We start from the raw sequence: 27,911 nt of genomic DNA on the forward strand, positions 1-27,911 counted from the left end.
AGCTGGTCTGGGAAGATGGTTGGTTCTGTGGGCCAAACCCAAAGGCAAGAGAGGCAACTCAGACCCTCCACGCCTAATGGAAAAATTCAAGGTAACTCCACAAGCTGAAACTCCTTGAGGCTGATAGTTTTTGTTTGGATGTGTGGTATCCCAGTGAAACTTCACCCTTGGGCAGAGTGGTATTTATTTTTCTCCAAGCTATGGACCCCAGAAATCTCTCTTGAAGTAATGGCAAACATCAGCATCCCCAGAGCCCAGGCACTGGTGGAAAATAGAGTGCTGAATTATGCTGGGCTCAGAACCCAAAGAAATTCCAGTGAACCACTGGAACAGCCCTGGTTTAAAGTTGGTGTGAGATCAGGACCGGGCATAGAGCATTCATATGTGAAGGATCAGGGCACCTTAAATATTGCTTATGGGGAGATGACATTTTCACTTTATTAACAACCACCCACCAACTCCCCCACCGCCAAACATCAAAGAAATGAACAAGTGCTTGGGCTTGATTACAGTTTCAATGCAACACTAGAAATATCAGAAGACCCCCGAAGAGACCTGAAGGTCTATTAAATCCATGGCTCATTTTCCTTGGCCGCCTATTTGCATCCAATAGATCTGCTTTGCCTTTGGCTTGGCTATTTTTACTATTTTATATCCATTTGCATCAAGCAACTAATCCTAGCTCCATAATTAAAAAGCCCAACCCAGGCACATTACAGATTTGGTATTTTTGTTAATTAAAAAGCTTGTTTGGAGGAAAACGCCCGGGGGGGAGGGGAGGCTGGTTTCCCGGGGGGAGGAGGGGGTTCATTCCCTGCAGTGCGTTTACTTAGGGTGCTGAAAGGAACATACCTCCCCCCTCTTTTTAGTGGCTGCAAAACCCTCGCTCCCCCACCCCTCTCCCCGGTGTCTCAATTGGAGGCGTGGCCGCAAGCGCAGCCCCGACATCCGCCCCTCTATATAGGCTGCAGCTGGGGGCGCTCCCTGTGAATCGGGCTTTGTGCAGCTGCAGAGGGGGGCCGGGGGGGACGCGCGGTTCAGCCGAACAAAGGCCGGGGGGAGGCGTGGAGAAAACCCAGGCGAGCAGCCGCAGCCGCCCCCTGTTGTCGTTCGCTCTCTCTCGCTGCAGCCCAGCCGGCTCCTGCAGCCCCAGCGGCTCCGCTCCCCCCCACCCCCCGTCGCTGCGCCAGCATGACCGCCAACGGGACCTCGGCGCCGCTCCAGATCCAGTTCGGGCTCATCAACTGCGGCAACAAGTACCTGACCGCGGAGGCCTTCGGCTTCAAGGTGAACGCCTCGGCGCCCAGCATGAAGAAGAAGCAGATCTGGACGCTGGAGCAGGACGGCGACGACACCAACGTGGTCTTCCTGAAGAGCCACCTGGGCCGCTACCTGGCGGCCGACAAGGACGGCAACGTGAGCTGCGATCGGGAGCAGCCGGCCGCCGACTGCCGCTTCGTCATCCTGGCCCACGACGACGGGCGCTGGTCGCTGCAGTCCGAGCCCCACAAGCGCTACTTCGGCGGCACCGAGGACCGCATCTCCTGCTTCGCCCAGGCCGTGTCGGCGGCCGAGAAGTGGAGCGTGCACATCGCCATGCACCCGCAGGTGAACATCTACAGCCTCACCAGGAAGCGCTACGCCCACCTGAGCGCCAAGCAGGAGGAGATGGCGGTGGACCGCGACGTGCCCTGGGGGGTGGACTCCCTCATCACCCTGGTCTTCCAGGACCAGCGCTACAGCGTCCAGACCTGCGACCACCGCTTCCTCCGCCACGACGGCCGGCTGGTGGAGAAGCCCGAGAAGGGCACCGGCTACACGCTGGAGTTCAGGTCCGGCAAGGTGGCCTTCCGGGACGGCGAGGGACGCTACCTGGCCCCCTCCGGGCCCAGCGGCACCCTCAAGGCCGGCAAGAGCACCAAGGTGGGCAAGGACGAGCTCTTCGTGCTGGAGCAGAGCTGCCCCCAGGTGGTCCTGAGAGCCGGCAACGAGAGGAACGTGTCCACCAGGCAAGGTAAGCGCCCCCCCCCCCGGCTCCGCCCCGCTGCCCTCCCTGCCGGCAGCATCCTCGGGCGGGCGAGCTCCCTGCCCCCGAGCTGCCCGCCTCGGCAGGGCTGGGGGTCGCGCTGCGCAGCCAGGCCTCTGTACCTTGGGGGACCTCGCTTGGGACGGGCATGTGCCCATGGGTGCTGGTGCTGGGGGGGGGGCTGCCCCACCCCCTGGCTTGGAAGCGGTTCCCATCCTACTCAGGGCTTGCGGCTTGGTTCAGTGGCTCTCCGCCTCCCCGGGATGCACCTCGTGCCAGCGCCTCGTGGCTGGCGGTAGGAACTGGCACCGGTGCTTCGTCCTAGTCCTCGCTGCCTTCATTGTACTGGAGCTGCTGGCTTCCCGGCTGCCCGACCAGCTGCTGCAACGGATCTAACCCATCCGAGGCAGCTACTTAAACCAACAACGAAACGCCCTGTCCCCAAATCTCCCCTTTGCCCAACCCCCCCCCGCTTCAGAAAAGCGGCTGTGATTAACCTAGTGGGCTGCTCCAGACCTCCCCTCCCCCACTTACTCCTGAAGCGCTGCAGGATTGCACGGGCAGCCTCTACCCCAGGGCTCTGTGCCGGCACAAGCCATGCTAGGTGGCCCCAGACCTACTGTTCGGGGGCGAGCAGCTCCCCTGCACGCTTGGGCATGCTGGCCTAGGCCCGCTTTGCTGCTTACGCTGGGCTACAGCCGTGTCCCTTCGGTGCGTGTTGGCTTGTGCATCCAGGCTGCTCGCTGCAGGGCAGAACTTGGCAGGGTTATGTAATGGCTTTAGCTGAAACTCGGGTGTTTAGCGGCTGATTTTGGGTTGTGCAGGGAAAACATGACCTACATTCAGCTCACAACAAAGGGAGCATTGCCTTTGCCTGCTGCTGCTTTGGCCGGGCCTGCTGAGCTCCCGCTCCCTTTGGAAGCCAGGTTTTTCTCCAACGGTGCAGAGGTGACCAGCTTTGTGTGTGATGGGGGGGAAAGAACCGTGTGGATTTCATGGTCGTATCTTTGACCATAGCACTCCATGGGTGCTCACTGTTAACTGGGAGTTCAGCGGGCTGTTAGGACTGGCATTAAACGCCTATCTTGCACCTTCTGCACCCACAAGTTTAACCACCAGTTGCTTAAGGCTGGTAACATAGAGCGAGAGCTACAGAATGGTGCGTCCCCCTCCCCCAGTGTGAAATCAAAGCTATCTTAAGATACTTCAGTTGTGTAGGTGGGAGCCAGTCCATTACAAACTGCCTGGCTTTGTGATACAGGTCCAGATATACATGGTAACTGCTTGGCTTGCCGTGTGTGTGAGAAGGCTGTGGAATGAATTTGGTCTAAGCACTTCTATGAACAGTCACCAAAATGGATGTGCAACCACAAGGATCCCTGCCTCCCCTGACTTGAAGTATCTGTAATGATTGGATGGCTGCCTGCTCTGTCTTCACTCCGCAGGCCGCTACAGGGAATTCACTGACTTAACCACATCCAACCCAACTCCCCAAAAATATCAACTGTTCCTTTGGCTGATATTTAATATTTGTCCAGTCAAGGGGGCGGGGGGGAGATGGGGAGGCTGGTAGGAGAACAAGGGCGGGCTTGTGGTTCAGAAAGAATAGCTATTGCTGAGCTCATTGGGGGAGGGGGAGCTGCTGCTCCACTCTTTTGTCATGCTGGAGTATTCGGGATTGGAAAAGCAGATGGCGGGAGGGGTGGTAGCTGTGGGGGTGGGGAGGCATTCAGCAGTGGTCAGATAGGCAGGCTGCGGAGGGAATGCCTCCCTACAAGCCAAGGAAGTGGAGGAAGGCTCCTGCAGCACTGGTGGAAAGAACACTGCTCATTTTCAGGGTGTGGTATGTGGCTAGGAGTGGAGAAGCCCAAGCAATGTGGCTGAGCTGTTTTGAGGAGTCTTGGGGGGGGGGGGGGAGGAATCTCTGTTTTCATGTTCCCTCCCTCAAAATACGTCTATCCACTTCGGAAGAAGTGAAAGGGGCTGTGGGCTCCATCACCCATGGTGGGAACTGGTCAAATGACCCAGACTAGTGAGTCTGAGGCATTCTACTCAGCCTGATCCTTAATTTGAAGAGGGTGGGTGGGAAGACCCAGGAGCAAGAGGACCAAACACTGGCTATCGCTGTTAATTTGGGTTCCTTGCTCCCCTCAGACTTACCCTGATAAGTTTTCTGGCACATGTTAAAAGCCAAAGTGCAAACTTTTGGGATGGGGGAAGGGATTTACTTCATGGGTCCAGATGGACTCCAGTCTGGGTTCTTGCATTAGCTTCATTCAGTCTCCTCCTTAAAGGGGAAAGAAATAGCACACCTCTCAGGACTGTCATGGGTAGCAGTGGAGCAATTAGCTGCAATATGATCTCTCCTTTAAGTATGTTTCAGGCAGGGAAGCAGTGTCTGCTTGGTTAATCCTAGCCAGCAGCAGCAATGAGCAGTTGTGGAGCTGCTGCTTCTCTTTAGGTTCAGCTGGGGCACAACTTGCTTGTTCTTTCAGTCCCTTGCTGGTTTCTCCCTCCCCCTGCAGTAGAACCACTCTGTTCCAAGGTTAATTGGAAACAAACCTAAAAACACATGTCCAGGGGAGGCTTTCCAGGCAGCCCTTTCCCTTACTAGGCTGATAAGCCTGTCCCTAGTGTCTGATACTGCAGAGGAGAGGATGCTCTGGAGATTGGTGATGCTCTGAGTGACCTGGCTAACAGACTAAGGGAGTCGCATCCTAAATGAACACTTGATACTGGCCCTGAAAAGTCTGTGTTTTGAACTGACTCATTGGGGTCATGCTCTCCTTCCCCTTGCACTGGGGAGGGCAGCAGTATGTTGGTCTGACTTGTCTCCTGCCACCATCAGTGAGGTTGCAAAGAACATGGGTGGCAAACTCAGTTGAGAAAACCCTTTGTTTTCCCCCTCTTCCTCCAAAACCCTGAGTTTGGTGTGAACACAGATTAGCTAGCATCTGCCCCTTGTTAGTGCTACCTCTCCACTAATTGGGCTTTGCCTGGCCTAACTAGAAGCTAGATGCACAGTGGATAGACTTACAGGGCCTCTGAGAAAAGGATCCTTGTGTCTGGGTATCTGGAGGGAAGGAAAGACTCTCCCACAGGAAGTGCAGAGGAGCTCCTGGGTTCAGATAACTTTTGCAGCTAGAGCTATAATAGCTACTGCCTAGGCTTGTCTGTTTTCCTGAAGTTGGAGCACATGCAGCCCCAGGGATAGTTGTTAAGCCTGTGTTCATTGATTCCAAGTGCCTAGTCAGCAGAGATCACTTGGCTTTGGTTGCCACTGTATTCAGGTAGAGAACACTTGGAAATGGGAGGAGCTCTTCACCACCCCCCCCCTCCTTCCCCACCCACTGAGTCCCTCCTGGAATGAAGCCCAGAACATCAGGGATTCATGCCTCACTAACCTAAGGAAAAGTCTGCCAGGGGTGGGGATGTGTGACAGGAAGCGGGATGGCAGGAGTCCAGCCTGATGACTGGAAGGCAGCTCTGATTCACCACTTCTTTGGGTGCTTCAGATCCTTCCTGGAGATGAATTTAAAAATTCCTCGGGGCTTGCCTGGAGAGCCACAGAACAGGGTAATCTCCTCTTTCAGGTCAGGATTTAGGAATGTGCCCTAGATGCTGAAGATGTCATGGCTGGATCAGCTGGAAACTTAAGTCAAACAGGTCTATCAGCCAGGCAGCATGGAAAAGAAGTGACTGTATAATTCTTTTGAGGATGATCTAGATTTGTCTGCTTCCTTCTCTGATTTACGAAGCCTCCAGAGAGATTATGCCCAGGTAGCTGCTTGCAGGCTATTTTAGAAACCCAGAGTCTGCCTAGGGAGCAGATGAGATCAGACAAAGGTGTAATCAACTAGCCTACTTGGAAAGAAATGCTCAGTTAGCTGGGAAGCCTGCCAAGACTACAAAAGGAGCTGGTTTATCTAGGAGACAGATTGTACTTTCTAGGGAATGGGAGAGTGGGGTTATGTTAATAGGGTGCTCACATATGCAAATATCAAGGTCAGCCTGTAATCTCAGGTTAGAAATAAGATAAGCAGAAACAAACCCCCTCTTTCTGGGATTGGGGATGTTGGGTCTGCTGTAACAGCCTCCTGTGTGGGAGTCAGGTTCCCTGGGGCGGGAGCACTCCCCACTGCTGCTGTGCTTTTACCAGATGTTCTTTTCTTCTCTTGGTGGGAGGCTCCTTCAGACAGGACTCCCCTTCCCTGTTTAATTATTGGATAGGGGAGTGATGGAGCTCTTCCCTAAGTGCGTGGGTGATCTCCCTCTCCTAAGGTGACCAGGTGCCCTGATACTTTCTTATATATGCAACTATTTCTCCCCCCTTCTCCCCCCCCCCCCAAAAAAGGCAAGTGTGAAAAATCAGCCACTTTTTCAAGTCTGGTCACCCTGTCCCCTCCATATGTTTACTAGTGTTGTCAGAGCATAACTACTTTCTACCATGGCTTGACTTGAGGGAACATCAGGCGCGCGTTTACAGGCTGTGTGCCAGAAGCAGGAAGCATGTGGGGGAGGGTAGGAAGGAAATGAGCGGTGATCAAAGCTAGCCTGCATAAGCAATCAGTGTAAGTGATATCTATAGCTCTGCTGCTTGGGGGGGAAGGGGAGTTCCATAGGGGTTTCTGACTCCTGGCCTTCACAGTACACTGGGGATAGGTGACTGCAGAGAGAGGTGTGCTTAATGCCTGATCTCTGGTAGCTAAATGCCAATTGTAAATGGGGCTCCTACTCTTTAACCTCTTAATCTTAACCTACTTCTGGGAGTCACCTGGCCAGAGAGCCAGAGGCAGTACTGCCTAATGCTCAGAGCAGGGGAGTAGGGTGGTGACTCTTGATCTCTGTTCCCAGCTTTTCCCTGACCCAGAGGTTAAATGACTGGCTCAGCCCTTAATATGGAGATCCCAATCTGCCTAATGGGGGCCATGAAGGGATTGGAAATCCATGCAGTAGTAAAGTCCTTATTGCTGCTGCATCCAGGACTCTAACCAGAGCACAATTCTAGGAGAACTGTCACTGCCTGCCTCTTCAGGTGCTGCGTTAGCCACCGCTCTGCAGACCTTGTTTCTTCAAAGCCTGCGTAGGTTTGTCTGTTTACCAGTGGTTGTGTCCAGACTCAGCCCCAACAAACAGGCTTTTCTCCCTAACTAGGAGTCCAAGTGTGAGACTTGAGGTGATACCCGGAGAAGCTTTATTGTAAAGTAGTCTGGGGCAGTGCTGCAGGTATGAGGGGATGGTCCCCTTGCGAGAACAACTAAGCAACCAGGTTCCATGCATCCAAGCTAAACAATGGGGAGTGCAGGCCAGTCCTCTAAACTGAGCTTCTGTACCTACAGCCAGAAAGTGAGGAGTGTAGCCTCAAGAGCTGGAATGAAGTTCAGATGAAAGGGAAGTTGAACCCAACTTAAAATGCCTTCAGACCCACAAGTGCCCTGGATCTTGGCCCAGGTGAGACACTGGTTCTATTTCTGGGATCCTGAGTTCATGTCTAGCCAAATTCCCTCCATCTGCATTGGCAGCTCTTTCTTGTCTGCTTCTGAGCTTCTAGTTCTGCTGGCAGACCCACAGCAATGACTCCCTAAAGCAATTGGGCACAGGTGGGAAATAGGTGGTGTATCTGGGTTAAATTAGCACTGGAGCACGTAGTCCTACCCTAGCATGCAGGTAGCAATACAGAAGGTCTGTCATGCAGACCTCCACACAGAAATTGTGTTGCTGGATAAAATGCCACAACATGGGAGCTCTCTAGAATCTCCACAACATAGCAAGTTGTTCAAACAGGAGCCCTTTGGCCACAAACTGGGCCCTTCAACTTGGGTGTTGGGTGGCAGGTTTGGATGCATCTTTCAGCTGTAACCCTCCCTTGCAGGATTTCTTTTGAACTGGCCTTTAATAGTTTGGAGAATGACTTGCTGGCTACCTCCTTAAAATCCTATGCTGCAGCAATGAAGGGATGAATCAAGAAACCTAGGTTCAGTCTGCTGCTCTGTCACTAAGGTGCAGCTACAGAGCACAAAAACCCAAAGCCCATGGCAGAGAGTCTCAGAGTCTGGGTCAACTGACTGGGTTTGTGCTATGGGAATAAAAATAGCAACATAGACATTTGGGCCTGGGCTTGGAGAACTAACCCTCTTGCTGGGTTTCAGAGCCTGGACTCCAGCCTGAATGGGAATGTCTTTGCTGCTATTTTTAATCCCCTAGTATGAGCCTTGGGGGGCGGGGTGTGTGTGCTAACTTGAGTCAATTTCCTCCTCACTGATGCCTTCTGAAGCTTACTCTGGGTTCATAAGTGCCCTGAAATTGGCATATGGAAAGCACTGCATAAATGCCATGCACACATTGTGGCCACTGTTAAGTAGCACATGTTCGTGCTGGAAGTGGTTTTGGTCTCCTCAAGGTTAGAGTGCACAAACAACTAGGCTAGCCTCTGTGCGCAGGCCAGGGAATTGGGACTATGCATCTATTATCTGCATTAATAGCATGAATGGACATCTGGCTTAATGTCTGCCCCCATTTGAGTGGTGAATCTGAATGGAATGTGGTGCCTACCCTACTGGAAGGACCCACTTCATGCTGCTGGACCTGCTGCTCCTGCAGGGCACATGTCCCAGCATTCCACCTCTGATCTCTACCTCAAGACTTTCAGGCCATTTATGAAGTAGTTTTAATTTTAGCCATATTTGGCCCCAAGATGGTCACATGAAACCTAACTCCATGGGTCAGGAGGCCTCAGACCTGCTTAGCACTGTAACATTATTGAGGTGGCTTATTCTCCAGTTGGAACTGAAGCACCTGCAACATCTGAAAACCAGCTGATAACCATACAGCCCCACAAAGAGAGACCTGCTGCTTTCTCTGATGGGGTTAACATGCTGAAGAGACTTGGTCTATGAATAACCCTTCAGAGAGGGTTGATGGCCTTGTGGTTAAGACACTGGACTAGGATTTGGGAGATGTGAATGCAGTTCCTGGCTCTGCTATACTGAGTTCCTGAGATCTTAGTCACTTAATTGCGCTACTTCAGTCCCTCCATTGTTAAGATTGAGAACACACCCCCTCTGTCTTGCCTACTTGTAAAACTGAAGTGATTTTAGGTAAAAACCCTGTGTGGACACCCTCATTTTAGTTATGTGACTTGTTTGAATTTAAACCAGTTCCTAATCTAATTAAACAAGCCTGGTTTTAAATCAGTAAGCAGTGCAAAAAGCTGTAGAGAGCTTAAAATAACCCCATTAGTTTTAAACCCTTGCAACTCTATGTAGGCAAGCTTCAAGCTCTTCCGGAGCATGGTGCCTAGTACAGAGGCCTCCATCTTAGTTGGGCTTAGAGGTGTATTGTGCTACAAATAACCAGCATTTACAGATTCTGTAGTAGGTTAATGTCATGTGACTTGTTACATACACCATAGAGCTCTAACTTCAGTACATACATGAGAATTTTGAAGTAAAAGATGCAGCTTAGCACTTGCATCTATAGCTTTAAGTCTCCAAGCACCGGGCAGTAACTAATATTGCCTGCTGTGTACCAATTCCCAGCATACTAAAGCTTCTGCCTGTTGCTGCAGTCTGAGCCATGGGCATGAACTGAAAAGGCAGGTGTGCATATGTAATTGTCCCTTTGTTCTGCATGCGGTCTCCTTGCACACATTTCAGCTTTCCTCTTGTTGCCATCCTGTAATAACTTGCACTAATACAAGCTACAGAAATTGAGGTTGCTTCAGTCTATATATAGGGGACTCATGCCTGAATGCCGTTTACCTTGTGCACCTCACTGTAAGGGTCTACAGCTGGAATCTACTTCCAGAGCAGTGAAATGGGTGCCTTCAGTGGATCCCTCAGAGGTAATCTACCTCATATCTGTCTAGGGATGACTTTATGTATGGTCCTGAATTTTTCCAGCAGCTACAGACTGAATCCGTCACTTACCACCCCATGTGTAGTAGGCTCAGGGCAGAGGAAAGGGTGTTGCTTCTAGAATACTTCACCACTGACTAATGGTGTTGGAAGACTTGTTTGACTCTGAACGTACAAGCCTATTTCATGCAGAGTCTGTGCCTCCCTGTAGTACTGAGAGGTTAATCTCCCAGCCTGTTGTGCTGGCAGCAGTTGGAAAGCTTTCCAGCTAGGGAATTAGGAATCCCTCTCCTGATCCAACTCTGGCTTTTCTTCCTGTCAGTTTCCACAGCTGTCTTCCCTGGGGGGAGCTTATCCAAAGAGGGTCTGGGGCTGAGAGATTCTTTTGTTATGTAATATTCCTGATGCAGGGGACAATTGAACATACAGCTCATTGTTAATGGAGCCAACTCATAAGAATGCTTGTACCAAGATGCCTTGGTGGGGACAAGAGCTGTAATTTAGAGATGCTCGCTAATGGCATGAATTCTTCTCATTTAAAACTTTATTTTAATAGAGCAACAAAATACAGACCACCCTTCTCCCTCTAGCTCCAAAATGTCTCCAAACAGTGTTAATCCCCCTGCAGCAAGGTAAGGCTGGGAGCTCTCACCAGAGCTGCAAAGACTAATTCCTCCCATCACCTGGTTTCCAAAGATGCTGGCAATCCTCTTGCCCTCCCAGACTTCTTTCTTTGCCAAATGTGAGGAGGCGTCTTCTCCAGCTAAAGACTGCCCTAGGGAGTGACTTTCCCTCCCCTCTCGTTCCTGTTCCCTTTGCCACTGCTCTTCCTATTGCTTTGGACAACTTCCGCCCCCACATTCTTAACTATGAAACCTGCCACAGTCCAACTTCCCTTCTCATTCCATATTGTGGGTGGATTTTTCTCCAGGTTCATCTGATCATATTCAATAGTCAATTACATCCTTTCTGTTGATGAGGGCTTCTCCTTTACGCCTAGTGCAGGACTACTGCATCCATCTGGCCAAAAGCAAGAGCCTCGCCAACCATTCAGACTTCCTCCTGAAGTGGCTTTCTATCCTCTCAGGAGTTCCCTGAAGATTAGTTCTTGGTCCTCTTTCCCTATTTCCCTCTGTGCCTCTAACATTAATTAGCAGCTCTGTCAAGGTCGGGAGGAGTCGTGCTGATTTCAGACTGGAAATCTCCCAAGAGCAGTAATTAAAGTTTGACGGTAACGGTATTTGCAGAGCGCTCTGAGATAACAACCGAAAACTTTAAATATAATGAGTGCTTCTGGCTTTAGAATCAGGCAAAGTGCCAAATTCAAGGTGTGAGCAGCAAGCCTGCCTTGGATGTCGGCGGGTTCATCTTACCAGGCGTAGACCCTCTCTGGAGGGGGAAGGGTTGGGAGGCGACTAGGCAACACAACCTGGTTGTTGGGCTTCTGATCTTTCACCATCACCCCTAATCACACCTGGCTCAGAAAGCAACAGCTTGCTCTAGCTTCCTGTCTGTCCACTGTCTTCCACCCCTCCCCCACAATGCTTAATATGGGTGCATAAAGCCATTGTCCAGAAAGCAGCCATAGCAACATGGAACTTGCTGATTGGTGTGAGAAGTCAAAAGCAATGGGCTAGACACCAAGTGGTGTGTGATGCAGGAGGGCTGGGGTATTTATAAGCTGTCTGCATACATTATCCAGAGCAATGGACAGGGTATGGGAATTACTAGAATGTGAGCCCCAAGGCTTCTAATGTTACTATAATTGCCTGCAGCACAGCCTCTGACAGTAAAATCCTCTAACTAGTAACCGCTGACTCAGCCATATGTCCCTGGAATCACTCAGTGTGGGGGAGAAGCTGCTGTGGGGAAGAACTCGCAGCTTCTCCTTATGCTCCAGATCCTCTGGGAGGTGGGGATGAACCTATCTAGCCTTGATCAGTGGAGAAGGTCCAGCTGGCCAAAGTGAATGATTTTATCCCTAGAGTTAGCCAATCCTTAATGCAGGAAAAGAGGATTTTTTGTTGAGTTTTCTTACCCACAGCTTAGCAGCTGGCTGAGAGGACAATAGCCTGTTTGGTACTCAGGATATTTTATCATGCAACATTTCCCTAATTTTGCATGGCTGTGACCCTCCAGACCTCCTGTTCTGTCTCAGTTACAGCCCTTTGAAGCATTGTTATGCTGGAGTGTAATTGCATTCCTTTCTGCTGAGTCGATGTAACCCAACTCCAGCCTGACATTTGGGGAGGGGGCTTCAGGGAACCTTCTCTCCCACGCCTGATCTATTTCCCTGTGAGTGAGACCGCCTATGGCCTACGATCCAGTGTGCCACATCTGGTACTTGTGCCCGCTGTATCCCTTGGAGAGTCTCAAGGGACTATCAAGAGCACAGCTGACCCTTGAATGGTAGTGGGGAAGAGGATCGGTTTTGGGCAGCCAGTGCTTTGTCTAGCACTAGATCAATTAGCTCTCAACCTGTGGTCTGCAGCTCCTTGTGATCCACAGACGAAGATTTCCAATGGGGTCTACACCTCCATTTGGAATTTTATTTTAGGGTCTGCAAATGAAGAAAGACAATGGTGCAGTTCTCTCTATCTAGATTTGCTTTATCACTCCCACTTCATCTCATGCCCCCAGGTGGGAGACTAGACTTCTCCTGCTACTAATTGTTTCTTAGCTAACTCTTGATGCATTCCAAGTACCCCAGCAGGTGGTTCCTGCTGAGCCATAGCATATGGGAAGCTGGTCACTATTCAGTACCATTTCATGGCGGCTTTCTAGCTGTTGACTCTGAAAATGGGACCAGCTGGCTTCCCCTACATTCCAGTTCCCCCATCCCTGCCTCCTAAGTAGAGACTGCATCTGCAGGGAACAGTGGCTCATAATTTCAAATTAAAACCCTGATGTGGAGGCTAGGTCACATGGAGACCACATTCTGCAAAACCCCGGTTAATGGGTGTAGCACAGCTGGAGCCGGACAGGCCTGGCCTAGTTCTCTGATGGGGAAGAGAAGAGATCTGGAACTGCCCTCCATACCTGAGTGAACAGAGTACTACTAGTCTCTGCACTTTTAGGGACAGAAGTGGGAAGAAGGAGGAGGCGGCACCCTGGGAAGGTAGAAACTAGCTCCAGGCATGGCATGTCTGCTCTTTTGCCCTCTACAGCCCAGCACTGTCTTCCTCATACAGAGCAAAGCATCCCTCCAGATGACTTGTTTCAGATTAAGGGTAGCCAAGAACAGAACTCCCTAGGAGCACAGTGATGTATGCTAACATTTCAGATCAGAAACCAAGGCTATAGTAGCAGTTCAAAGAGCTGTAGCTGCACCTAGAGATGCGGTGCACAGAATGCTGTCCCCTTCAGCTTCTTGCTAAAATAAATGAGGCTTGTGGGCAGCCATATTCTGTCTGTCCTGCGCTGGCAGCTCTTACCAGCTCCCCTTCCTTCTCTGCCCCAGCTGGCAATAGCCCCCTTCAAAGCCTAGATCCCTAGCAGCAAGGTAGAAGGGTGCAGAGTTGACTCCAAGGGTACATCCCTACTGGAGGTGTAACTTCCAACCGGTGTAGATATCCCCATGGTAGCTGTGAGCTAATGTGCTTTTAAAGGCTGCCTGACTCACCTAGATCTCAGATGGGATTGTACTTGCTCAGCTAGTCCAAGTTACTGCTGGTGCTGCTGTGGCACCAGTGCTATTGGGCAGGCTAGCTGGATCGAAGCTAGTGGAGGAGTGTCTGCCTGAGCTGGGAACAACCCCTCCAGCTGCAGTGTAAATGTACCTAGCATTGGGGAGCAGAAGAGACTGAGGGGCTCTGTTGACCCCACCACTGCACTGTCCCAGGGTACTCTGCTCCACTGCTCAGAGGCAAGCTCGTGCCTGTTTAGAAGCTGTAAGTGTTCATGCTGGCAGCTCTCTAAAGAAGGTGCCTTTCAAATGCAAGATGTCTTGTAGTCGCCAGCTGCTGCTGACCTTACTGCAGGTGTGAAGTGGGGCGTGGCTTGGATTGCCATATCTAGTTCAGGAGTTGGGACACTACTTCCTGCTGCCGTCCTTGTTCCTGCAGCTCACTAGCCATTCAAGCTGAATTCTGCATGTGAGAGAGGAGCCTGGCACTTGTACTCAAGGTCTGTTTGGAAATGGACGGGTGATACCCTGCTGTCTAGGCGGGGAAACTGGCTTACATGATGGAAGCCACAGACTAGCCCTGCCAGGTAGGAGCAGGGAAGGGGAGAGAAATGGGTTGGAGGCTCAAAGCACTGAGCCATGGGGGCACTCTCCTAACACTGATTATCTAGATCAACATAATTTCTAACCACCTTCAGGAGACATCAGTGACCATCCTATTTATGGCCCCCTTTACATTTACAGAGCAGCACCAATTACTGGCAAATTGGTGTGACTGGGACTAACCCAGCTGCACCGCACAAGCTCAGCTTGTTGGGTGTTTTTGTGTTTTTTTTTTTTAGCTATTGCTCATGTATTTTAATGTCCTTTGCTCTCAGTGTAGGGACTACTCCGTGCTCCCACAAAACCCCTGGTGAAATATGCTGCCTGCTTCTGGAGGGGCAAATGACGGCAAAGGTTGTGGAGCAAGTGAGTGACTGGGAATTGGGATATGCTGGCCCATTAACTCCTAAACTCTGGTGCTTAGTCCTTGGAGCCCTGAATTTAGCACATGCATTGGATTGTGTATCCACAAGACTCTACAACTAGCTAGGCAAACATGTCCATGTCCACGTGCACTGCTGAATGACTGTCATAAAACACTTCCACTCTTTACATTATTGGGTGAATCACACTGACCCTTCTGACTAACTTCAATCTGAGCAAATTTGGAGTGCTCAGCTTTCACCATGGAAAGTGTCCTCTTAAAAGGACCTCAGCGCTGGTTCTGGGGTGATACAATGTATAGGTGAAATCCACAGTTGATGGAACATGTATAACTTAACCAAGAGGAGCTTTGATTCAGCAGGTCTGAGGGACCTGAAACCACTATGGGCTCAGCAAAATGTAGCCAAGTCCCCAGCTGGAATACCAGGTGCTGCAGGTAGCACCTAATCCAATTTTGGGGTTAAAAATTACAATATAACCTAACTGCAGTTGGATAAAACACTGCAGTATTTTATAGTTCTGGTCCAGAAAACCGATTACAAGGAATTTCTAAATCACCTTTGTCAATCAAATGGGTTTTTCTGTTGGCAGTTCAGACAGTGAGTTTTTTCTAGAAGCTGAACAACCCACAGACTATCAACAGATTTGTCTCCAGTTTATCATTCCCAGTGGTAAATAGTCTACAGCAGTGGCTCTCAACCAGGGTTTTGGAGCTTCCTGGGTGTGAACAGGTTTCAAGGGGGTCCAGTCTGCCAAGCAGGGCCAGCATTAGACTCACAGGGGCCCAGGGCAGAAAGTCGAAGCCTCACTGCATGGGGCTGAAGCCTGGGGCCTCGAGCCCCGGCACCCAGAGCTGAAGCGTGAGCAGTGTAGCTTCCGGGGGCTCCTGTTGCATGGGGCCCCTGGTAGCTGCCTTGCTTGCTACCCCCTAATGCCGGCCCTGGCTTCTATATGCAGAAAACCAGTTGTGGAACAGGGGGGCTGTGGAGTTTTTATAGCATGTTAGGTGGGGTGGCCCCAAAGGAAGGGCTGAGAACCCCTGGTCCACAGCATTCTACTTGGTGTGGTCCATAAGGAAGGAATAGGGGAGAGCAATTCCTGCTGGCTTCCCCCCAACTCCCCCATTCCATGGGGAGTCTGTGATGGGGGAGTACTAGATATACCCAACCTCCCCCCCTCCTCCCCCCAATTAAGCTAGGTTGACACCTTGTTTGGAAGCATGTGGTTCTACTAGTCTTGAATCTTGTTAGACTAGGAAGAACTGGTCAATTTTGGAGTGCTAGAACATCGGGCTAGACCTAGTGAGAGAGCAGGTGCTTCTATGCAGTTTCCTCTGACTACTCCACCTGTAGGAAGATTGTTCACTGCTGCCGTATGCCTGGCCTGATAGTGCTCGTCAAACAGAAGCAGGGACCCGAAATCCTTGCTGGAATAGGATCATCCCTGCCAGCAGAAGCAACCAAAGGGTTTTGGTCAAAACATCTTTGAATGAAAAATTCCCCAGTAGTTGTATTCAGTCTTCCTTGTAAACAATTTAAATTCCAAACAGTTCTATTCATAACTGAACACTGGACTTGGGAGAGGAAACGTCCCTTTCTAGTGGGGAGAGCAGGGATGAAAGAAACTAAAATCTTAAATGTTTCCATTTTTAATCAAATGGAACTGAGAAATTCTGTGAAACTTAGCAGGAAACCAAAACTCCTTCCTCTTTCTGTGGCTTTCCCTGCCAGCTGCCACCTTAATGTCCGTCACCTCTGCCTGTTTACCCAAGCAACATTCTGTGCTTCCTTCACACTTTGCTTGGGGAGGGGAGATTTCAGGGTGAAGGCGGCAACCCCCCCTCCCCTCCTCCAAACTGCAAGCTGTCAGAACTAAAGGATATTGTCTTAAAGGACTTGGCCTGGGCCAAGCTTTTCCTGTTACTCAGATCTTATGCAGTCACATTCATTCATTGGTTCTGTGAGGTCTTATTTTCTGCCCCTCCTTCCCTACAAGGGGAACGCCAGCCCGAGCCAGCCTCTGACTGTGTTCCTCAGTGTATGGCCATTGTGTAAAGTCTTATTCATAGACTTCCAGATGTGAGTTGAGCCCCAGCTGCTGCTTCTACCGCTGAGCACAGAGGAGCAAACACCAAATGGCAGGCATGGAAAATTGCAGGCAAAGGGGGTAGCAGCATGGTGGGTAGTAAGATCGATGCCCCTTCCAAAGTTAGGCCTACAAGCTGGGGATTGAGGGTCCTTACCCAAAACTCTTATCCTGTCAGGACCTTGCCCCTCCTCCCATAAGCTGTCTGATGGAATGGGCTGGACTGAGACTTCCTGGCTGTGTCTGCACAGAGAACTTGTGGGAAATATTCTGCGCCGCCCCCCCACTTCCATCTACACAGATCAGCCTATTGAGTTGCAGATCAGAGACTTCCCTAAAACCATCCTTGTAGACAGGGCCTTTGGTGGCTCTAGCAGAAGATGCTATCCCATAACCTGGTCGAGCTCTTCATTCTCTGTAGCTGACAGACCTGAGATGTTCCCACCTGGCTCTCAAACCTCTCTGCTAATCCGGTGACAAAACACAGGTCACTGCAGCCAGCACCATAAATAACTAACATGCATCAGTCCCAAACATGCCACACAGCTGCCTTTTGGAACCGTTGCGTTCCTACAGGCCAATGCTGAATGCCTGGCATATGCTGTCAGCTTGTCTTGCATTGAGTTCTGCAGCATGCAGGACTGGACGGGGCTATGCCAAAAACCATGGTGAATGAGCAAATTGTTCAGTTAAGGCCATGTTGGAGAGGCACAAGGACAACAGTAAAACTTCTCCTGGAGTGCTTTGGTCAGGGATGGGGAACTGGTTCTGATAGCAGGCTCACCAACAGGGCTGACCTGAGCAGAGTGAAGGCCCCGATTCTGGCCCCTTTACCTCAGCTCAGCCAGGTTAAAGGCATTCTAACCAGCTGGATCTAACCCCCTAGGATTTCCCCAGCATTAGAGGCTTCTCAGGCAGGGCAGCTCTCAGCCCTGGCAAAGGAGACGTGGCTGGAGCACTGCTGTGCTCTGGCTATTCTGAGCTGCAAAAACTGCCTCACAAGGCTGGTTAGCTTAAGCCAGGGACTGGACTGGTTCCCAGGTGGCTCCAGAACCCAGGGAACTGCAAAGGTGCACTAAGACCCACAATGTGTTGAGCTGTGCAGAACTGAGCTTAGAAGCAGGGCCGGAGGATGGGGAGGTAAGTCTAATCTCTCCTGGGGGGAGAAGGAAGGCTCAAACCGCCCCAAAATGCCTGGTACATGTGAAGATGGGCACTAGCAGTATTTTGCACTAGGACTGACCAAAGAGGGCAGGTGCCTGGATGAAAAGAGAAGTACTGGTCTTACTGACAAGAAGCCAGTTTAGACCTGGTAGATACAATTATGGATAACAAAGCTAGGTAAACAAAGCTGAATTGCTTATCCTTCCAGCTAATAAAGTATAGACCAGACCTAGGTGGCCTCAGTATTGGCTATTAAATGCATGTGAAGGTTTAGAGATGGATCTATAACTCTTTGAAGCCAGGCCCCCCTGCACCCCCCCCCTAACACTGCCCCTATCAACTTCTCACAATGGGACAGTCTTCTCCCTGATGTCTGACCAGATAACCGTTGTCTAACTAGCCTGCCTCTGTCTAGGCCTGTTCCCTTTTATAGATAGGCCCAAAGCTGCATTTCCAATCTAGTGACTTTTTGTTTTTGAAGTTTAATTCCCTAATTAAAGGGATGTGGTGGCCAATCTGAATGACTCTCTGAAAATTCTGCACCAACTACTAGGCGTAACCCTCAAGATTGTAAGAGATGAAAGATTAGAGGGAAAACTAGTTGTTGGCCTGTGCGTTTGAAGGCACTTGGTATAGGCAGTTTTGCTGTCTCTCCCTTCCAGCTCTGCAAGTGAGTCTCAGCTTTGCTACCACTGTTAATAGTGAAGAGGTGACAAGCCGGTTTTATACTGGGGGAGGATCCTCAGCATCAAGGGGGGGGGGAGGGGGGGAAAGCCCTTCACAAAATATTCAACTTTATCCCACTGAAGGATGCTGTGAACAGAATTTAATGGCAATGTCCTTTTGGTAGACAATGGTCCTTTAAAACACATGCCACAGAGAAATTGTGTTGAATGCTCCCACTTTTTAATTCAGCTCCAGAATCCATGTCAAATTCAGCACTTCATTCTTGCTAATGGGCTAGTAACTTGTTCTCAATAACCAGCCATTTCCATACTTTCCCTGGAAAAACCCTTCCCATCTGGGGCAGTCTGATGGTTCCCTCCATTGCTAGCGTTCATTTCAGCAGAGTTACCCCCACAGTTCTGATTCCAAAGCCCCATGGAGAACAGCAGGGTCCAGGAATAGAAGCAAAAGTAGTAGGTTGCTAAGATCTCTGAAGTCTGACACTGGAATTTTACTCTGGGCCTTTCTTGGCTCCAAAATGCTGCTTGTGACTCACATCCCAGAAGTATTTTTAGGAAAAAGCTGCCAAGCTTGGTGAGTTTCCCTTTCCCTGCAGGGATATTTGGCCCAAGCATGTATTGACTAAGCACATTTTCTTGAAGATAAATGCCTGTGGTCAGATGCAAGTGTGGCCTCTCAGTATCTCTCAGGGCCAGACTGGCTTAGGGTGCCATGACAGCTGTGTTGAGGTAGCAGTATACAGGAGGGAAAGCCGTGCAGTTTTGCACAGGAGCAGCAGCAAGGAGACTAGCCTGAGTGCTATGATAAGCCAGACAGGACAGTTGGAACTACAAGGAGCTGCAGGCATGCGCAAGCCAGGCAGAGCAGGGCAGTGTGTTGGGATGGGAGAGAGAAGAGAGTTGGCTCTAGGGCAAAAGTGGCCCGGGGAAGGAGGGGGAGTCTTTAAGGTGCTAGGATTCCAGTTTTAATTCGGAGTGCCTTTGATCTGTGCAGGATGCTAGCCTAGTCTAGGCCAGTTGACATCCTTGTTGAGCTCTTCCGGCTGACGTGGAAGAGGAGAGAGGCATCTTTTCTGTCCCATCTAAACTAACTTCTGTAGTGCTCTGGGGTGCAGGTACCTGACACAATATAGCATACCCTGAATTCTCTTCCTTTGTACAGCCAATGAGGTACAAATTGTTTCAGCCATATTGCAGCCTCTGATTCCCAGTGCTGCAGCATGACTAGGAAACACGGAAGTGGCTTTGACAATTAACACCTGCAAGCCCATGCCCTGGTTTTAAGCATGCCATAAAGTCTACAGATGTGGTGGAAAGTCACGTGCTGGCAGACAAGTTTTACTAGTGTAGATTGAATAGTTTAGCATCTCTTGCACATGAAAACATCTAGTATCCAATTGTAACTTCCTCTCGTTCTCATTTTCATTGGATGGGCTGATCAGGAATAGGGCTGAGTAGCGCTCTTAGCTGTTTGTGGTGATTATTGCAGATTTAGCTGAAATGTTCTGTTCCAACTGCTTGAGCATCCAGATTAAAATCTTAAATGTCAGGGAAACTGTTCCCTGGATGCTTGCACAGGCGCTTTTGCAGAAAGCCTCTGCACGGGGTACTAGTGCAGCTAAGGGGGATTCACTAAGAGTAAGCAAACAGTCACAGAATCTTTCTGCAAAACTTGCCCCACTTTCTACCTTACTGTTGCTATTCTTGTGCTGCTGATTCAGTTTACTCACGGGGTCCCTAACAAACATGTTGGAAGTTGGCTGTATTAGGGGCTGTTCTCTAATACTCTCTGCTCCTCTGTCCAGTCTGAGCTGGACTAGGTTGGTTTGGGGGGGCCAGTATCATGAGGATGGGGCTTCTTGCCACCAGATGAGTTTCCTGACTTTCTCCTATAGGGATGGACCTTTCAGCCAATCAGGATGAGGAGAGTGACCAAGAAACATTCCAGCTGGAGATTAACAAGGACACCAAGAAGTGTGCCTTCAGGACCTATACTGGGAAATACTGGACCCTCACCTCCAACGGTGGGATACAGTCCACTGCCTCGACAAAGTAAGTCTCTAGAGCATCTCCTGTGCAGTGTTTGTCGTGGGCAGGGCATTCTGCTTGGTGGTTGTCTTTGGAGCCGGAGAATCCAGAGGTCTCATCTGCATGTAGAACAAAATTGTTCTACCCGCTGAATACCAGCTATTCTAAGGTGGCTCTGATACCCGAGTACTGGGGTAGAAATGCCTCTGAGTCCAGGGTCTGACTGAAAGCAACTGGTCCACCACCAAGGTTGTCCCTCCCCGCAGGAGGCTGAAAGGCCAATGTCTTCACTTCCAACTACAAATGCACTCAGTAGATATACAGGCAAGATCTGCTGCTCAGTGGAGGTGTGCGGCATTCCTATGCATGGCCCTAGAAGGGTAGTGATGCCATGCCTGGTAATAAGGCCCCAGCCCTCTGCAAGCACTCATCTCCTTGGGCTAAATGGCCTCTTTGGGGGGAGGGGGCAAACAGTAGCTGTTGTGAATTGTTACGCTGCCTCACTTGGCTAGGGACCACTGGGTATCTAGAGCAGTCAACTTGCCAAACTTCAGAAGGCCCTTTAGCGGCAAGTAGGAATCCTTTTGCAGTTCCTATCTGAACCCTCTGATGTAAATTGGGCTGTGCCAGAAATGGGTGTAATAACTTCATGAAAATAAAGCCTTGATTAGAACCCACCCATCCCCTTTAATACTATCTACACAAGAGAACTATAAGGCTGTTAGAGGAACTATCTGCATGGGCCCTGCTCCAGTGCCTTGAATACGGCCCTCCAAGATCAGGTGATCCATCTTTCCAACCAGAGATCCCAACACCAAATTTCTCTTTTCTTTTGCCCCAAGACTCCTATCAGCTTCTCCAAAGTACAATAGATGCAGCATGCTTCATCCATATATGAAGGTGTTGCAGAATCCTGTGCTTCCTGCTGTCTTTCTTGGTGTCTTTGGGACAGCAGGCTGGGCAAAGCAAAATGAGACGCTATTTATTTCTGACCCTCCCTTGCCTACGCTGAGTGGTGTTACACCAAGTGAGACTTCTCACTATTTTATCCAGTCAAACCAGACTGGTTAAAACAATGCACAAAGCTGGGTGGACTCTGATCACTTGGGAATGACAGCAGCTGCCCTGAAAGCATACAGTCCAGAGTCCCTGCCTCCTCAATGGAATTCCTACCTAAGAGCCTCCTTGCCATGTGTAACCAGTACCAGATGGATGTGGTTCCACTGAGCTGTGACAGGGCTGGTCTACACTACGGGGGGGAAATCGATCTAAGATACGCAACTTCAGCTATGTTAGTCACGTAGCTGAAGTTGCGTAAGTATCTTAGATCGAATTACCTACCGTCCTCATGGCACGGGATCGACGTCCACAGCTCCCCATGTCGGCTCCGCTACAGCCGTTCGGGTTGGTGGAGTTCCGGAGTCGACAGGAGCTCATTCGGGGATCGATATATCGCGTCTCGTCTAGATGCGATATATCGATCCCCGAGAAATCGATTGCTACCCGCCGATACGGCGGGTAGTGAAGACGTAGCCAAACTTGTCACAGCCAAAGCAAAGCCTAGCAAGAGGGTCCATTTGACTCCAGGTGACTCTCTTCAGTCCCTCTGCCCAAAACCTCTGCCAAGTGAGCCTGAGTTTCTGTAACTGAGCACTCTCCAAACCCCTCCTAGCACGGAGATTGCCACGTTTGTCCTTAGGCACTGCCTCATAGAATCCCCTTGGATCTCAGACTTTAACTGCATATGGGGATAGTCCTTGTGGAACTCGCAATGAATGGATATCCCAAGTCTGGCCTGATGGAGAAACAAGACTCCAGATTCTCAAATCTAGACTAGAGTCCTAAAGTAGATCTCAATGACCTCCCTCTCCTCCACCCCAGAATGTCTTCCTTGGGCCTATCTCGGGTAAAACCTGTATCACTTCTCTTTACGTGGGGCAAAAGCCTTGACATATCCTAAAGGAGACCATGGACACAAGTTCAGCCCTAGGAGTTTAACCCCGGGGACGGCAGGCACAACTATCAGCTGAACAAAGGGGAACCTAGCCCAAAGATTATTGCCAAGAATATAGTCTGCTCCACTAACTGCTGGCAGTTCAGACCTAAATTGTAGCCTGAAACTTGCCCAGTAGATGGTGAATTTTGTTAACACTAAAACTCCTTAGAAAAGAGATGCTGAGATAAATCCACCAAACCCTCCTCTGCAGGATCTCAAACATCAGCTGGCCTGGCTGGCTGCATAAGCCTTTGCAGAATGAGCTCTTCTTCATGGGCCCCACTGTTGGAGGAGAATGGTCCCCAGTACAGCTCTTCCCTTCCCAATGGCTTGTCTGCTGTTTCTTTGCTGTGGCAGGAACGCCAGCTGCTACTTCGACATCGAATGGTGCGACAAGCGCATCACCCTGAAGGCTGCGAATGGCAAGTATGTCACGGCGAAGAAGAATGGACAGCTTGCAGCCACTGTTGAGGCAGCAGGTGAGGGGATGCCTTGGCCTCTATAGCCCAGTGATTTCTGGGCAAGTAAGGGTGGGGAAGGCTTGGGATGACACTGGGGAGCTATTAACCTCTGACCTCACTGATTGGGCTATGGCTCTGCCACCCCCTGGCCTGTGTCGGAGTGAAGGTGGCAAAGAGCAAGGGAAGTCTCCTCTCCCTGGCTCTGATGGACCAGACTGGAGGAGGTCAGTAGGTTTGACTTGAATCCCCTTGGCTGTTTTCACCCACCCCAAGTCAAATCTAGAACCCTGAGAGGATAGCTTGGGACACCTTGGGGGATCTCCATGGCGCATCTCTTGTACTTATCCCCCAGGGAATCTGGATCTGTTGTAACAAGCTGGACACCTAACCTCCCTTCTCTCCTTCTTTTGGCTGGGTAGGTGAGACAGAACACTTTCTGATGAAGCTGATTAACAGGCCAATCATTGTCCTTCGTGGGGAACACGGCTTCATTGGCTGCCGCAAGGTGACAGGGACCCTGGACTGCAATCGTTCCTCCTACGATGTCTTTCAACTGGAGTTCAATGATGGTGCCTACAATATCAAAGGTCAGTCCTGCTGGTATGCAGCCTTGGGGGTTCCACCTACCCACATCTTCCCCTGTGGCTGCATTTGTATGAGTAGCCCAGCTGTTCATACAGTAACAGGAGATCATTTGGTCACATTTATGCATCATTAGCAGTGATACTCCCTTAAGGGCTACATGACTCTAATCTCCTACACCACAGAGCAAGGCTGTATGGCACCCTTCCATAGAGTGGAATGACTGGGAGGCTTTGTCTAATCTGGGCTACCTTCTAGAGCAGTGGTTCTCAACCAGGGTACACATACCATTGGGGATACAGAGCCCTTCCAGGGGGTGCATCAACTCATCTAAATACTTGCCTAGTTTTACAACAGGCTACATAAAAAGCACTAGCAAAATCAGTACAGACTAAAATTTCATAGAGAATTGTTTCTTGCTATATATACACTGAACTGTAAGTACAAAATCTATAGCTCAGTCAATTTTATAATTGTATGGTTAAAAATGAGACAGGTAACTTTTCAGCTGTGACACTTGTTTTGTATTTTTGTCTTGTAAGCAAGTAGGTTTTTGAAGTGTAACGTTGGGGTACACAAGACAAATCAGGTTCCTGAAAAGGGTACAGTCGTCTAGAAGGGCTGAGAGCCACTGCTCTCGAGTGTGGCCATTGGCTTACCACTTGGCTGGAGTGGCCTCAGTGTAGGGGACTCCTTTCTGCCCTCTGCCTCATTCAGGTTTCCCTTGTTAAGCCGCTGTGCCTAACAAACCCAATCCGAGGCAATGCTGGCATATCAATGAAACCTAAACGTCCTTGCTATTGTACTGTGAATCCTCAGCCCTGTTGCAGAGGGACGACTCTCTGCACCTCTTCAGCCCTTGGCGTCCTGGAGGCTGCCAACAACCAGATATCTTGGACCATAATTTAGCATTTGTCACTGGATGGGGAGTGAGCCTGTCACTGCCACTGAACTTGGTCTGGCGTTGCATAGGTGCTACTCCTTCCCCCTGTGATTGCTATGACACATGGGGACTCCAGGCTCCCTAAGCTGTCAGAACCCAAGTTCATTTAGGAGGCACAGGAAACTTTGAAACGAGTGGACTGGCCTTGAATGGCCCTCTCCAGCCTTCCCATAGGCAAACTGAACAGCTCAGGCTGCAAAACTGGCTTTCCTTTCAAATGTGCAAAGGTCTTTGGATATTATAACAATTCATTGTGCCATATACTTCCCCTTCAATGCTTGATTCTATTGAGCTCATAGCTCGCTCTCTCTCACACACTCCGGTACTATGGCTCACAACTCATGGGGATTGTAATGGCACCGCCTCTCCTAACTGGGATTTCACAACACTTTTTTGCTTTCTTCAGTTCAGCTTAGTAGCTGGCAGTAAGGGGAAACTTGCATCATGGGCTCTGCACTACAGCCAACAAGTCTAGGTGGGGGGCTGCCAGTGTTTTCTAGCCTCTGGCATCTAGTCCAAATATCCTCCATTCAGGACACTGCTTTTCTCCCCTTCCTCACACCCTGTCTGCAGATTCCACTGGGAAATACTGGATGGTGGGAAGTGAGTCCTCTGTCACCAGCAGCAGCAATACGCCTGTGGACTTCTTCTTCGAGTTCTGCGACTATAACAAAGTGGCTATCAAAACCAACGGCAAATACCTGAAGGGTGACCATGCTGGTGTCCTCAAGGCTTCCACTGATGCAATCGACCCCTCCACCCTCTGGGAATATTAAAATGCACTTTAGCTCTCCCCCTTGCCAATTTTTTTGGTTTTTTTTTGTTTGGTTTCTCTCTCTGTAAAAGGATTTTCAGACTGGCTTGCTGCTCCCTCCTGCCATAGAATCCAATGCAATTTGTTGGAGGTTGGTCTTCCTTATCTCTTAAAACTGGATAATGACCTAGGGAAAATGCAACCTGTGTTTATAGAGCTAGTGGTGTCTTTCCTTGGGTTTATGTTGGGCTTGGAAATTGTAGTTGCCATCCTCCACCCTGGCTCTGAGCATCACCTTTGTCCTCTTCCTCTAAAACTAAAGGGAATAAGATCACCTCTGCTCTCTTGTGCCATATTGGAGTGCTGGCACCATATCTCAATCTCCACTGCCAATGCCTGTGCTGCTGTCAAGCAAGGGCTAGCTTGAACAAAGCTGGAGAATCTGAGTGCCAGCGTCCCCCACTCCTGGTATTTGCTCAGACCAAGGGAGGTGAGATGGGTTATGTTAAATCCCTGTCTCTGATTAAACGTGCTCTCCATAGTTTCCCAGCATTGGGGAAGAAACTTTCTCCTCTTCTCCCCACTTGGCTTATGATGGATAAATACCTTCAGTCCCTAGTGGGGGGCAGAAGAGGTGTTCTAGCATATCATACCCAGCCCATCCAGGGGCTGGTTTCAGCCAGCAAAACAGAACTCGGCTGCAGGACTAGCAAGCTTAACTCTCAGAACTGGAAAGATGTGCAGGGGGTTCACCTAGAAACTCTAAGGCCAGTCAGTCTAAAGGCTTCAGACTCCCGAGCAGGTTCTAGCCCATCTCACTGAGATATTCAGCTGACAGGCTAATGAAGCTGCCTTAGTGCTAATCCTAGACTTTTGGAAGGGGACAGGCTTTTTTTGAATATCAACAGATGCTGTGGGTGGACCCATTGAGCGAAATTAGTAGCAACCCTCTGACTTGCCTCTCTGTGCCCAACTGGGGAAGATTTCCTCTCCAAAAAACTTCTCCCTGCCAGCTAGGCTGGGAATTTGATTTCCTGGTGGCTGTTTAAAAGGAGTAGTGGAATTTGAACAGGGTGGGCATACCTGCCTATTGGTTAGCAAGGGTTGGGTCTTACAAGGGCTCTGAGCACCCTCCTCTCCCAGTGTCTTCAGGAGGAGTTGAGTGAGCCTGGCACACAGCAGGACTGTGCCCCACCAGCTGCTGTATCTCAGTGGGTTTTTTGCCCAACAACCAAGTCTTCTGGGCTACAGGAGAATTGGGAGGAGAGGAGCAGTGTAAACAGGCTGACATTTCTCATTCCCTGGACAGTGGCTGGAAGCAAAAATAGATCTCAGTTTAGAATGGAAAACTTATTAGCATCTTTTGCACAGTGGTATTTGTTCAGTTCTTATCTCATACCCTACTGGAATCTTCATCCTCACCACAGAATGGTGGGGTGGCAAAGTGTAAAATGCCTATTTCTCATGTTCTCCTCTCTGCCACCCCAGTGGGGAGAGGACAACTAGTCAGTGTCTGACCCAAGTGCCAACTCTGCATTGATGGCATGAAAACTTAGCAACATTACTGGAAGCAGAAAGGACCAAAACAGTATTTTAATGTCTATTTATATATGCTCTCCATAGCACTATTATCAGCTGTTGTCTGCATTAGTTATAACGTGTGCATTTGTAATAGGTGATGCTAGCCCTCTCTTCAGGGTATCAGTAGGCACTTTGCCCTTTGAGGCCTTCCCAAGGGTGGAGTTCTACTCCCTGTGACCACCCAAATAGCCTATCTGTACTTGGTCAACCTGATGTCCCAGTTTGAGCCTGTACCGATTTTGGGGGTGGGAGGACAGGTAGGTGGATGTATTCCAGAGATAAGGTGCTGCATCACAGGCATAGGTTGCATTCCAGTAGCTGGCTCCCATGGGTCAGTCCACAGCTCCATGCCTTGCTAAGCTATAAACCATGCATGGTGCTTGTGGCTTCACATCTGTGCCAAAACAAATGGCCGCTACCAGTGGCCAAAGGCAAGGTAGGGGGAGGGGTTCATAAGCCTTAAAGCCATGTTGCCATTATGTGGGTTCTTGCCATAGGAGCTTGGTGCTAAACTTTCTGAATAGAGAGCAACTGGCACCCCTAATCTGAGTGGGGATGAAATGGGCTCCCTATCATCTCTGCTCCTATTGTGATGTCAGGACTCTACCTCTGGGTGCATCTGCCTTCTTTCAAATTCAGGGGTGATGGTCTGTCAGTCTTGTAAGTGTTTTAAACCACAATCAACTCTAGGGACAAAGATGCCTCTAAAGAAACAAGTGGCCTGCTGAAATCCTGAACAATCCTGTGACTTGGCACATACTGCTTGCTGGCTTTTGCATCCACTGTGGCCCTCTTCCCACTCGTAGCTGCAATTTGAACCATGTAACTCCTGCTCTGGCTTCTTCCATGTGACAATAGGTCAAGAATTTTTCGGTCTCCTTTATCGGGTGTCGTGGCTTTGAAAACATCTCACTCTGAAATTTTGTTAATGTTTTTTTTATTTTTTTGGTAAGTGCCATTTGTATAACTTAAATAGCTTCAAGTGGAGAAAGACAAATAAAAACCTGCATTTGGAAATGAGGAAACTGGTGTGTGGTTCATTTATGTGCCTGCAATTCTATGGTGGTTTCTCTGCAACATGCTGTTGGGCTGGGCGGAGGGAGAGGTTGGCACAAGGAAAAAGCAGGATTCAGAGAA

General features: G+C 49.8%; 1 protein-coding gene across 1 annotated transcript; it reads left to right on the plus strand.

Moving 5' to 3' along the window:
- The first annotated feature begins 990 nt into the window (after positions 1 to 990).
- On the plus strand, positions 991 to 27,795 carry FSCN1 (fascin actin-bundling protein 1). Its single transcript, XM_039492257.1, has 5 exons — positions 991 to 2,014; positions 20,325 to 20,481; positions 22,811 to 22,932; positions 23,334 to 23,501; positions 25,013 to 27,795. Exons 1-5 carry the CDS (start codon positions 1,192 to 1,194, stop codon positions 25,213 to 25,215), a joined length of 1,473 nt encoding a protein of 490 aa, XP_039348191.1. The 5' UTR covers positions 991 to 1,191; the 3' UTR covers positions 25,216 to 27,795.
- Positions 27,796 to 27,911: the final 116 nt, after the last annotated feature.

This window comes from Mauremys reevesii, linkage group 10, assembly GCF_016161935.1.
Source record: "Mauremys reevesii isolate NIE-2019 linkage group 10, ASM1616193v1, whole genome shotgun sequence".
Lineage (NCBI taxonomy): Eukaryota > Metazoa > Chordata > Testudines > Geoemydidae > Mauremys > Mauremys reevesii.